General features: G+C 34.6%; 1 protein-coding gene across 1 annotated transcript in view; it reads right to left on the reverse strand.

Moving 5' to 3' along the window:
* LRP1B (LDL receptor related protein 1B) overlaps window positions 1-13,128 on the reverse strand; it is a gene marked incomplete at its 5' end in the record, with an annotated part of 1,526,008 nt that overhangs the window by 634,227 nt on the left and 878,653 nt on the right. Inside the window, 2 exon segments of the mRNA XM_057550915.1 lie at window positions 11,603-11,847; window positions 12,135-12,299. Of these exon segments, the coding sequence (XP_057406898.1) occupies window positions 11,603-11,847; window positions 12,135-12,299 (410 nt within the window).

Below are 13,128 nucleotides of genomic sequence, written 5' to 3' on the forward strand. Positions count from 1 at the left end.
ACCTCAAACAGAGCAATCTCAAGAAAAGAGAACAAAGCTAAAAGTATCACACTCCCTGATTTCAAACTATACTACAAATCTATAGTAATCAAAACTGTATGGTACTGGCACAAAACAGACCTTGAGAACAATGGAATAGAATGAAGAGCTTAGAAATAAGCCCACACTCATATGGTCAATTTACTTACAACAAAGGAGCCAAGAATATACAGTGGGGAAAAGACAATCACTTCTATAAGTGGTTTTGGGGAAACTGGACAGCCATTTGGAAAAGAATGAAACGGGACCACTTTCTTACACCATAAACAGAAATCACCTCAAAATGGATTAAAAAGTTAAATGTAAAGCCTGAAATCATAACACTATTAGAAGAAAATATATGCAGTGTGCTCTTTGACTTTGGGTTCAGCAATATTTTTTTTTTGCATCTGTCTCCTCAGGCAATGGCAACAAAAGCAAAAATAAACAAATGGGACTATATCAAACTAAAAACCTTCTGCCCAACAAAGGAAACCATCAACAAAACAAAAAGGCAACCTATCAAATGAGAGAAAATATTTGCAAGTCATATGTCTGATAAGGGTTAATATCAAAAGTATATAAAGAACTCATAGAACTCAATATCAAACCGACAAGCTGATTGAAAAATGGGCAGAAGTTGTGAATATACATTTTTCCAAGGAAGACATGCAGATGGCCAACAGGTACATGAAAAGGTGTGCAACATCACTAATCATCAGGGAAATGCAAATCAAAACCACAATCAGATATCACTTCACACCTGTCAGAATAGCTATTATCAAAAAGACAAGAAATAAAAAGTGTTGGCGAGGATGTAAACAAAAGTTAACCCCCATGAGCTGTTTTCAGGCATATTAATTGGTGCAACCTCTATGGAAAACAGTATGAAAGTTCCTCAAAAAATATAAAAGAGAACTACCATATGATACAGTGATTCTAATTCTAGGTGTCTTCAAAAAAATAAAAACATTAGTTCAGAAAGATATATACACCCCTATGTTCATTGCAGCATTATTTACAATAGCCAAGATACGGAAGCAACCTAAGTGCCCATCAGTAGATGAATGGATAAAGAAGATGTGGTATATATACAAAATGGAATATGACTCAGTAATAGAAATAATGTAACTTCTCATTTGCAACAACATGGATGGACTTAGAAGATATTGTATTGATCTCAGTCAAATAAGTCAGAGAAACAAATTACTATATGTAGAATCTAAAAAACAAAATATAAAGACAAACAAAACAAAACAGAAACAGAGTCATAGATATAGGGAACAAAGTGATGGTTGCTAGAGGTCCAGGAGTAGGGGGTTGGATGAAATAGGTGAAGGGGATTAAGGGGTACAGATATAAGATATATGTCATTGGGTGTAAAATATATTATCTGGAATATAGCCATAAATATTTTAATAACTTTGTATGGTGACAGATGGCTATTAGCCTTATTGTGGTGACCAATTTTTAATGTATTCTATAAATGTCAAATCACTATGTTGTACACCTAAAACTAACATAATATTGTGAACTAAAATTCAAAAAAAATAAATTAGTTAAAAAAAAATCTTTGCTCCAAGAGAGGACACAAAAAAAGAGGGTGAACCCACTGGATGGGAGAAGGTGTGCATACTAAAGAAGAAACTCATACTTCCTCCATGTTTACAAACAACTTCCTTTATAAGGTGAGGGGAGAGATGATGAAAAGTAAAACAAAGTAACTAAGAGAATTGTCCATCTGTCTATATCTATCTATCCATCCATCCATCCATCCGTCTGTCTTTCTATCATTTACTTAACAACACTTATACTGTGCTCACTATTTGCCAGGTATCTTCTGTGCTTTTAAGAGACTAATGCATTTTTATTAAACTATTAAATTTTATATTTGAAGAAATTAAGATAGATAATGATCATGCTGCCAGGATATGACGAAGCTAGAATGTGAACCAGTCTGACTCCAGAATCTTCCTCTTGATTACTATGTCTCCTAAGCTGATTGCTATGAAGGTTGTCTTTCTTTGTATTTATATTTTGTTACTTAAGAATATAGTACTATTGTTTAATAAGTTATATTTTTTAGTAAAAAGACTTGGACATTTATACTAATATCTAGCCTCAGACATACTTAGGATCACTAGGACATATGCAAACAACTCCACTGAAATTGTTCTAAATAAAATTACAGCTGATCCTCCTCCAGTTTGCCAAATCTAATGAATACCGTGCTGTTATGTCTTTATCTTTCTTGACTTCTCTGCAACAGTTAACATTTTTGGCCACTGTCATCTTGAAACTCTACTCTTACTTTTTTTGACTGTGCTCTCTTTTGGTTCTGGAATCCCTTGGCCACCCTCTTCTCAGCATCCTTCTTGCCTTCCTCTTGAATGTTAGTTTTCTCCAGGGTTCTGTCCTTGTCCTTTTCTCATTTTCTGTACTATTCTTAGGAAATCTCATTTGTTTTCTTGTCTTCAACCTACAATTGAGTGACTACAAAAGCTCTAGCTCCAGCCCAAACTCTTCTTGCCTTTATAACCCTGAATACTCAACTATGTCCCAGAGGTCCCTAAAATTCCATATATCCAAAGTGTAAGTTTTCAGTTTATCCTTTAAATCAGGTGTTGGTAAACTTTGGCCTGCAGGCTAATACTGGTCCATGAGTTACTTTTTTAAATTGTAGGAAAAAAATAAAAAATAACATTTCATAACACATGAAAATTATATGAAATTTACATTTCATTGTCCATAAATAAAATGTTATTGAAACACAGCGACGCTCATTCATTTTTCATATGACTGCTGTTACACTACCTCAGCCAAGCTGAGTAGTTCAACAAAAACCATATGGCCCATAGGGCCTCAAACACTTACTATCTGGCCTTCCACAGAAAAAATTTGCTGATCTCTCTTTTATGTGGTCTCTATGTCACATTTTGATGGTGAAACCAATTACAGAAACCAGAAAAATAAAGACATCCCAAATTTTCCTTTTCTCCCCAAACTCCCCTACTCCACAAATCTCTATCACTATGTTTTATTGACTTCGCCTCTAAGTATATCTCAACTCTACCATTCTCTCTGTCTTGGTATCAGCTATCTCCTGATCTACTGAAGTAGCATCCTTTCAGTCTCCTACTGTAGTTCTATGTCTCTCTCCAGTCTGCCCCTTGTACAGACGAAGTCAAGTTTCAGCATGCACATCTGCTCTTTTCACTCCATTGACCAAATACTTTTAATGTTTTTCTCCTTCCTTTAGGGCAGTGGTTCTTAAGGCAGCATCAGCATTCCATGGGATTTGTTAAAGATGTAAAATCTCAAGTCACACCCCAGACCAACTGAATCAGAATATCTTGGGTAGAGGCCATAAATATGTGGGTTAATGATCCCTCTAGTAATTCTGATGCCCGTTTAAGTTTGACATCCCTGGAACCACTTATCCTAAAGGAGAAAAATAGAAATTTCTTTGTAAGGGGACTTTTTAAGTCCCACTATGGTTTGATTCCAACCCAATCTTGTTTCCCATTTATTCCCTCCTTACTTCTAGCTGCTCTAACCTGCAAATGAGGAAATAAGAACCCAGAAGTTAATTAATTTGCCTCAGGTAACAAGGCTAGTGAGTGACAGAGGAAGGAACTGAATTAAGCTAAGCCCAAGGACCTTTTAGGACCACACGATGCTACTTTTTAAAATATATTTATTATACTCTTATTTTCAAAATACGTTCATAATAATAATAATTGATTGATCCTAGTTGTTAATTTAGTCTGTTTTCCTTCTAGACTACAAACTCCAAGAAGCTAAGAATTAGTTTGTCCCATGTGAATGTTGTCAGTAACACTTGACTCTCTACTGCCATCTGGAGATTTGATATAACAATACCAAGGAGAATCTCAATAAATAAGAACTCAGTCTTCTGCCTTTAGAGCACAGTGGTTTAGGCAAGAACTCTGGGGTCACGCTCCCTGAGGTCAGATAACTGTGCAATCATCCTGTGGCTATTAGACCTTGAAAAAATTACCTAGAATTTCTCTGCCTTAGGTTCTTTATCTGTAAAACTGGATTGCTAATAACCATCTTCATGGAATTACAATGAAAATTAGTGTATTAGGTGATATTATTATAATTATTAATATTGTTCTTATAAAGGGCCTAGCTAGACTCTGTAGTTAACACAAATAAATAAATGATACTCCTTTACTCAAATATTTTATTATCTACGTGGGTAACTAAAACAGAATTAGGAAAATATTAAATAACCATACATGTTCTAAGTACTGAGATAGTTCTTATGGTGTTAACCATGAATGTGAAGCAGATAAAATCTGAATTATACAAAGATTTATAGTTGGTATGTGGCTTTGAAGTGAGAAAGCCTCTCAGAAAAAGATTTTTCCTGCAAATCTTTGTGCAGATTGAGAGTAATACCTGTAAAGCACTAAATAAAACATGATATAAGTGTGTACCTTTCTTATTTTTACAAAGTCATGATGATGAAACCATTTTTACCAGTGCTTAATCATGCAAGACCAGATCTCATTATCCAAACAGAAACTAACATATGGCTCAAGAAGGGTTTATCATAAAACCTTTATGATGTTTTTGTGTTGTTTTTTTAATATACTCAAAATTTATTCAATTAATAACTGTGTTTTTCTGATAAAAATATATTTGGACTAGATGGCTTCATAAATGTAAATTATTCATTTTTACTTTAAAGGGAAACTTACAATTTTGATGTTCTTGCTCATTAAAAAAGTAACAAATATGTTTATATATGGAACTTCCCTCTGTGCTAAGGAAACAACATTCTCCCCACGTATTTATTCAGTAAATGGCCATAAGTATCAACTACATGCTATATATTCCCAATATATACCAGATACAGAAAATAAAAAATTTAGGTTAGAGTGCCCAGTTATGTCCAATTAGTGGAACAGAGTGAATATATATCTTCCAAAGCATATGGAGATACAATGTGATTATACTAAATTATAACACAATGTATATAAAATTCTAGTTCTGAATTTCCCAGTATTTCATATTCAAATTTTTGTCCTCAGTCCCTACGGTTGCTGTCACAATAAAACTATTACTTTGTGTCCTTCCTACTTTACTCTAGACTTTCTTGCTTTACTTTTTTGGCACAGGAGATATTATATATCCAAACCACCTGCCTTACCTCCAATTTCCCCCTCTTTAATATCATCTTCACTTTAATATCATAACTTCATGGCTAATATATAAATCCTAAGTGTCATTTCTATGACTAGAAATATTTGGATTTGGCACCAAAATCAAAGGCAAGAAAAGTAAAAATAAACAAATGGGACTACATCAAACTAAAATGCTTCTGCACAGCAAAGGAAACCATCAACAAAACAAAAGGGCAGTCTACTGAAGGGGAGAAAATATTAGCAAATCATATATCTGATAAGGGGTTAATATCCAAAATATATAAAGAACTCATAGAACTCAATATCAAACAGACAAAAATCTGATTAATAAATGGGCAGAGGCTCTGAATAGCCATTTTTCTAAGAAAGACATACAGATGGCCAACAGGCGTATGAAAAGGTGCTTGTCATCACTAATCATCGGGGAAAGGCAAAATCAAAGCCACAGTGAAATATTACCTCACGTCTGTCAGAATAGCTATTATAAAAATGACAAGAAATAACAAGTGTTGGTGAGGATGTGGACAAAAGGGAACCCTTGTGCACTGTTGGTGGGCATGTTAACTGGTGCAATCACTATGGAAAATAGCATGGAAGTTCCTCAAAAAATTAAAAATAGAACTACCATATGATCTAGCAATTCTACTTCTGGATATTTATCTAAAGAAAATGAAAAGACCAACTTGAAAAGATATATACACCCCTGTGTTCATTACAACATTATTTACAAGAGCCAAGAGATGGAAAAAACCTAAGTGTCCAATGATGGAGGAATGGATACAGAAGATGTGGGATGTGCGTGTGTGTGTGTGTGTGTGTGTGTGTATAATGTAATATTATTCATAAAAATGACAGAAATCCTGCCATTTCTGGCAACATGGATGAACCTTGAAGGCATTATGCTAAGTGATATAAGTCAGATGGAGAAAGGCAAATACTGTATGATATCACTTATATGTGGAATTTAAAAAACAAAAACAAAAACACCAAGCTCATAGATACAGAGAACAGAACAGACTAACAGATTGGTGGTTGCTGGAGATGGGTGTGAGTGGCGAGGGGGAAGTGGGGTTTGCCCACTGAAATAGATGAAGAACGTCAAAATGTACTAACCTCCAGTTATAAAGTAAATAAGTCATGGAGATGTAATATACAGCATGATGATTATAGTTAATAATACTGTATTGTATATTTGCAAGTTGCAAAGGAAATAGATTAAAAAATAAATATAGAAATAATATAAGAAAGACAATGATCTAATTTTCATTGGGGTTCAGTGATGCTATTGCTTCTTGGAAGGGCTTATGTTCATGTATTTGTTTCTGGCAACTACAAAAGGTTATATAACCTGCTAACAGCAACAATAAAACCCAAGACTATAAAATATGGAAAATGATATTTATGGATAGATACATGCCTTAAAATTATTAGTGACAGAATAGAAATGAACTAAAATCAAACTAAGTATCCAAAAATAGACAAATAATTGGGATCATTTTTGATAGTCACATGTGATGTGAAAATACGTAGTTATTAAAAACGAGATGAGGCATCAATGATAGCAAGAGAGTTGCTAATGCTAAGTGTAAAAAGGAAGATACAAAATTAAAAATAAAGCATGATATTAAATATGAAGGAATACAAAAGCTTTCTTAATTTAGCAAAGAATGAATCATGGACTATGAAGTTGGGCACGCTCATTGAAACCCTGGTACTGCCTGCCTTTCAATGAGATTTATTACTCTGAGTCAGGTTACTTTACTTCCCTGAGCTGCAGCTTCCTCATAGAAAGTGGGAATAATTACCTTGTTTGATGGCTCTGATGATTAGGAAGAAAAAGTAAAACCTAAATGGCACGTAGTAGTTCATCAACAGATAGTGAAAGTTTTGTTTATTATTGTGTTATTCAATACCTCTGTTGAAATAACCAGAAGAAACAACATGGAAACGTTTGTTGCTCTGGGAGCTGGAAAAATAGGTTTACATTTTTTCTGTTCCCTGTTTTTCTACATTCTATAACTTACTGGTAATGAGCAAATATTATTTTACGATGTTACATAAACTTTTAAACATTCCTTTTACTAACATAACCATAATTTTTATGTCATGCACTAGTGTATGAGGAGTGGTGATAGATGGTAACCTGAATGTAGAGAAAAGAGATTTGATAATCTACTCATTGGACTGCACCTGGATTCTCTTGATAAATCAATCATATTGCTCTCCTTCAGATTGTGTTTCACATTTTTATTGGCATTTTTCATATAAAAATTGATATGATTATAAAAGATGATATTAAGGCCATTATGAATTATTTACATATGAGAAAATATGTTCAAAACTGTCTTAAAAACAGTAATGTAACCTAAATTTCAACAAAAGGAGGCTAGGAAAATGATATGATCGCAACAACTGTTACTTTTTAACAGTTGACTTATATTTATATAAACACAAAGCACTGATGATGTATGAGACACCATTCTAAGATCTTTTCACATAATAACTCATGTTTGATATGCTTATATTAAATGATGATTAACTCATGTTTACTTGATGTTATGATGTAAATACTATTATCTCAAGATGAGGAAACTGAGGCACAGAGAGGTTAAGTAAACTGCCCAACATCAAACAATTAATAAATCATAGGGATAGGATTTGAACCCAGGCAGCTGGACTCTCAAGGCCATGCCATTAACTCTAAGTTCTTATACCATAAAAAAAATTAGATTTAAAATACCCACTAGTGCTCCTTTATTTCATATGTCTACGCTTTGATTTATTTCTTCTTAATCCCATACAACAACATTAGACACCAAAAAAAAATCTAAACTAGATTTTCTTTTTTAAAAATTCTAAGTGTCCAATTACCAAACTGGAAACTTACGCATATAATGAACGCTTACTTGTAAGAAAACTGGTGTTAAAACTTTAATTAATTTCCTACTTGGAGGATTAGATAACTTCAAAGAATATTTTTAACCTTTATTTCTTTAATTTGTGAGACATACATTTCAATTTTATAAAACCGAACGTCATGTACCTTTCAATTTTATAAAACCTAACGTCATGTATTTTTAAAATGTATTAGTTTTCATGAACCTCACATGATTATTCACCAGAAAACAGGGGGCTATTATTGTACTTGTGTTAAAGCTGAACCTTTGTCACCATTTTCATTGTAATTCTACCCTTGGGAATAAAACAGTCAGTAGATTTCTGCATCTTCCCACCTCCACCCCCCAGCAGTGAAAGCATTAATTCACTGAAGCAGATAAACAAAATGGATAATGATTGTTATATGCTCAGTGATCGTTACAATGGGGAAAAGTAGAATGTTCTCTGACCATTCCCAAATTTGGAAACTGACTGAATTTCCTTTAGGAAATAGCAAGTTCTCATCATAGGTGGCATTCTCTCTAGTAGACTAGAGACTAGAATATCTGCCCTGAATTCTGGGAAAATATGTTACATTAGATCCATATAGTAAAAACTTCCTTATTTTATGCGAAGTGGAGAAGTCACATATAAATCATCTTTTAAGTAAAGATGTCAAGAAAATCTCCCCTCAACCAAATGAGTTACACTGAATGTCTCACTTCCTTTCTATATATATGAAATTGTCAGGAAAGCTCGGAAGTATCATGTTTCTTCCCTTTCTATGAATTTGCTAGGGATCATAACAACATGTGTAAATCAGACAGTTATTAAATGAAATACAATGATTCTATTTTGAGGGAGGGAAAAATATAATACATAGACCCAGGCCATTTTTCATGGTCCAATTCATTTAAATTTTTCCAAACATAAAAATTAAAGTTCCCACAAAAGACAGAAAAATGTGGGTACAAAACCATATAAGTACACATTTTTGCATTTATAACAATTAAAACCAATCCCATAAGTGTTTATGACTAGATACTCCTCCATACTGATGTAAGGTTTTAGAGAAGAATATCTTTTTTTTTTTCCATGAAGAGCTCCTCTTTTACTTTTATTATTTTGATTATATTTCTTTTTTTTTTTTTCCTTTTTTTTGTTTTTCTTTTTTAACATCTTTATTGGAGTATAATTGCTTTACAATGTTGTGTTAGTTTCTGCTGTATAACAAAGTGAATCAGCTATATGCATATGTATATCCCCATATCCCCTCCCTCTTGCATCTCCCTCTCACCCACCCTACCTCACCCCTCTAGGTGGTCACAAAGCACCAAGCTGATCTCCCTGTGCTATGCAGCTGCTTCCACTAGCTATCTATTTTACATTTGGTAGTGTATATATGTCAGTGCTATTCTTTCACTTCGTCCCAGCTTACCCTTCCCCCTCCCTGTGTCCTCAAGTCCATTCTCTACATCTGCACTTTTATTCTTGTCCTGTCCCTAGGTTCATCAGAACCTTTTTTTTTTTTTATTCCATATATATGTTAGCATACTGTATTTGTTTTTCTCTTTCTGACTTACTTCACTCTGTATGACAGTCTCTAGGTCCATCCACCTCACTACAAATACCTCCATTTCATTTCTTTTTACGGCTGAGTAATATTCCATTGTATATATGTGCCACATCTCCTTTATCCATTCATCTGTTGATGGACATTTAGGTTGCTTCCATGTCCTGGCTATTGTAAATAGAGCTGCAATGAACATTTTGGTACATGACTCTTTTTGACCTATGGTTTTCTCAGGGTATATGCCCAGTAGTGGGATTGCTGGGTCGTATGGTAGTTCTATTTGTAGTTTTTTAAGGAACCTCCATACTGTTCTCCATGGTGGCTGTATCAGTTTACATTCCCACCAACACTGCAAGGGGGTTCCCTTTTCTCCACACCCTCTCTAGCACTTATTGTTTGTAGATTTTTTGATGATGGCCATTCTGACCGGTGTGAGGTGATACCTCATTGTGGTTTTGATTTGAATTTCTCTAATGATTAGTGATGTTGACCATCCTTTCATGTGTTTGTTGGCAATCTCTATGTCTTAGAGAAGAGTATCTTCTTTATTGTATTAGTGGCATATTCTGGTCAGAATCATGATTTCTTGCCTTATTTCAATTTAGTTAAATCCAGTATATTTATTGAATACCTATTAGGCACAAAAATGACTAAGCTGTTTTCTCCCTTTAATGTCCTCATGCTTTGCAGGTCTGTAGGATGAAAGGAGTAGAGGAGCTAAGGGTAATAGGAAAGGATTAACGTGACTGCTCACATAATTTAGGGTGTGTAGAAAATCCCATGTGACAAAGAAGGATCAATTACATAAGAAAATTAAAAGTGAGAAATTTCTAGTTTCTGGAAAGATAACTAGATTAATTCAGAGTAAGTCAGAGAGAGAGCACAGAAAATTTTAGCAATGAGGACATTTTGGTAGGAGAAATAGTTTCAAGGGAGAATTAAGGCCAAATATTGAAGAAAGGCACAGGACAGACATAGAATTTTTCAACCACAGAGGTGAGTATTTTTAATCAAGTCTAAAATAAGACAATACCACATGAATTTAAAATAAGTCTTGAAGTGTGGTCCATAAGACCAGAAATGCCAAGGAAGTGGAAGATCTGCTTACTCTACACTGAAAGAGGGAGAAAAGGAGAAAAAGTATCCTCTTTGAGAAAGAGCTTGTCATTTGAGTATCATAAGTCTCAAACAAAAATATGCTAATGATAATGGGGACATTATTTTCATTGGAATGAGATTTCCATATGTTATGACATATATCATGATGAGGAAGAGTCAGGTAAGAGGTATAAAAGAATGAGCTGATGTTACACCGAATGGCCATGGTACCCTGGGGGAAAAAAAACAAAAAAGAAAGAAAAAGAAATGTGAGGCTTAGAATTAACTCTGACAAGGATTGAGTGGAGGAAATGAAATCACAAAACCAAGGTAGAGATTACTATTGACCAAAATGTGGAATACATGGGGATAGGTAACACACATGTCCATATGAACTGAATTCTCTTAAAATAGAAAAGCTCAAAGCAGATGGTTTATCCTTTATTATACACTATTCCCTCTCTTCCCAATATACTGCACAGTGACCATTTGGGGGCCAACATAAATGTGTCCTTGGTGTCTTCCTTTAATTTACTGATCATATTTAGGTAATAGACTCCAAATCGGAAGACATTCCACAGCTTCCCACAGTATCTTTTACTGATGCAATAGCAGTGACTAAAAATTGGGGGACTTGGGTTAAAACACTTAATTTCTAAGATTTCTCTATTTGTGTGTAAAATAAATAAAAAGCAAAGAAAAAAATCCTGAGCTAATTAAAATAAAGACTGGCACCACTTCCATCATACAACACATAAAATATTAGTAACTGTTAACTTACAAAAGTTATTTTACAGTTTGAATATTATATGATTAAGGTAAAAATATTTCTGGTGGTTAATTCATAACAAGCACTTACCCTGTGGCTGACGACTGGGATGGTATATCTGAAGGTCAAATGGCTGTGCACTAGTTTTCTGAATCACACTGACATTCTGCCCTGTCCACTTATTGGCTTTTGACAATGTGTTGGTCCTCCAGTCCGTCCAATAGACATCACTCCCATATAGAGACACAGCGAAGGGATGAGAAAGGTATTCATGACCTCGGATGATTTCTATCATGCCTGTTCCATCATACAGGGCTGAATAAATGGCATCTGACCTACAGAAAAGGAAACGCATCAGTAGTATATCAAAACTCATTCAAATAGTCCAGTGATGTGCTTATACTATTTAGATAAATGACAAAAAATTTGCATAAAACATATTTTATGGGCCTGTATCTGATTTGTAGAAACATTAAAAAAAGCCATCATGAGGAAAACAAACAAAAATCACCACTGATGTCAATGTGTGTATACATGATACATGCACATGAGAACAATTTTTATTTTGTAAACATTATCTGAGGAAGGTAACAGAAAATAAAGAAAAAATCATTTTCTAAACCTGGCATCTGTCCAAACTATCCTTTTCTCAAAGTGGTCCACAGTGAGTCCATTAGGCCAAGCCCCTGTTTTCATGTCTTTGTAGATGGTTTTTCTCCCAGCACCACTCATGGAGGCAGATTCAATGCGAGGAAAGTTGGCATCCCAATCTGTCCAGAAAAGAATTCTGAAGAAAAGGAAAGAATGCTCTTGTTTCAGTCATTCATTTCACAAATATTTATGGAGTGCCTATGACATGCTAGGCATTGTCTAGGTAAACAATCACAAGAGAAACAGATGCATTATCTACCCTCACAGGGCTTAGAGTCCAGTGGGGGAGACAGACTAAATAAACACATGAATATAAAATTACAGCAGCTGAAATACGTTCAAGAATAATTTTCTTATGAGAGAGAATAGCAGGTGCGTGATCTACTTAGAGAAGGTAATCAGGAAAAGAAAGCACTTTGAGGAGGTAATATTTACACTGAATCTGAGAGATGAGGAGAACAGTATAAAGAGGAGGACATGAAAAATAAACAGCAGATACAAAAGCCCTAATGGGGGAAAAAAGTGGGTGACTGAGGAACAGAAATAAGGCCAATGTATCAGAAACGGGGCAGTGAGGAGGAAAGGGGAAGAAGGTGAGGTTGAAGAGGGTGATCTTATGGATCTTGCAGGGTAAGGTAATTATTTGGGATTTTATTCCAAGGGAATAAGAAGCACATTTAAGCAGGGGAGAAACATGATGTCATATACAAGTGGATTATAGAGAGGCAGGAGAATGGGTACATCAGGTGGTTATTTTAAAGGACCAGGCAAAGACAGTAGCGGTTTGGGATATGGTGATAGCAGTGAAGTGAATGGATTCAAGGAATATTTTGGAGGTAGAACTAAGTGCCAGGACTAAATGATAATTGGATGTAGGGAATGAAGTAGAGAACAGAAGCATGGATGACTGTCAGTTTCTTGTTTTGGCATACTCAGAGTAAGGACAGGCAGAGGGTGGGCAGGGA

Source organism: Balaenoptera acutorostrata, chromosome 8 (genome assembly GCF_949987535.1).
Source record: "Balaenoptera acutorostrata chromosome 8, mBalAcu1.1, whole genome shotgun sequence".
NCBI lineage: Eukaryota > Metazoa > Chordata > Mammalia > Artiodactyla > Balaenopteridae > Balaenoptera > Balaenoptera acutorostrata.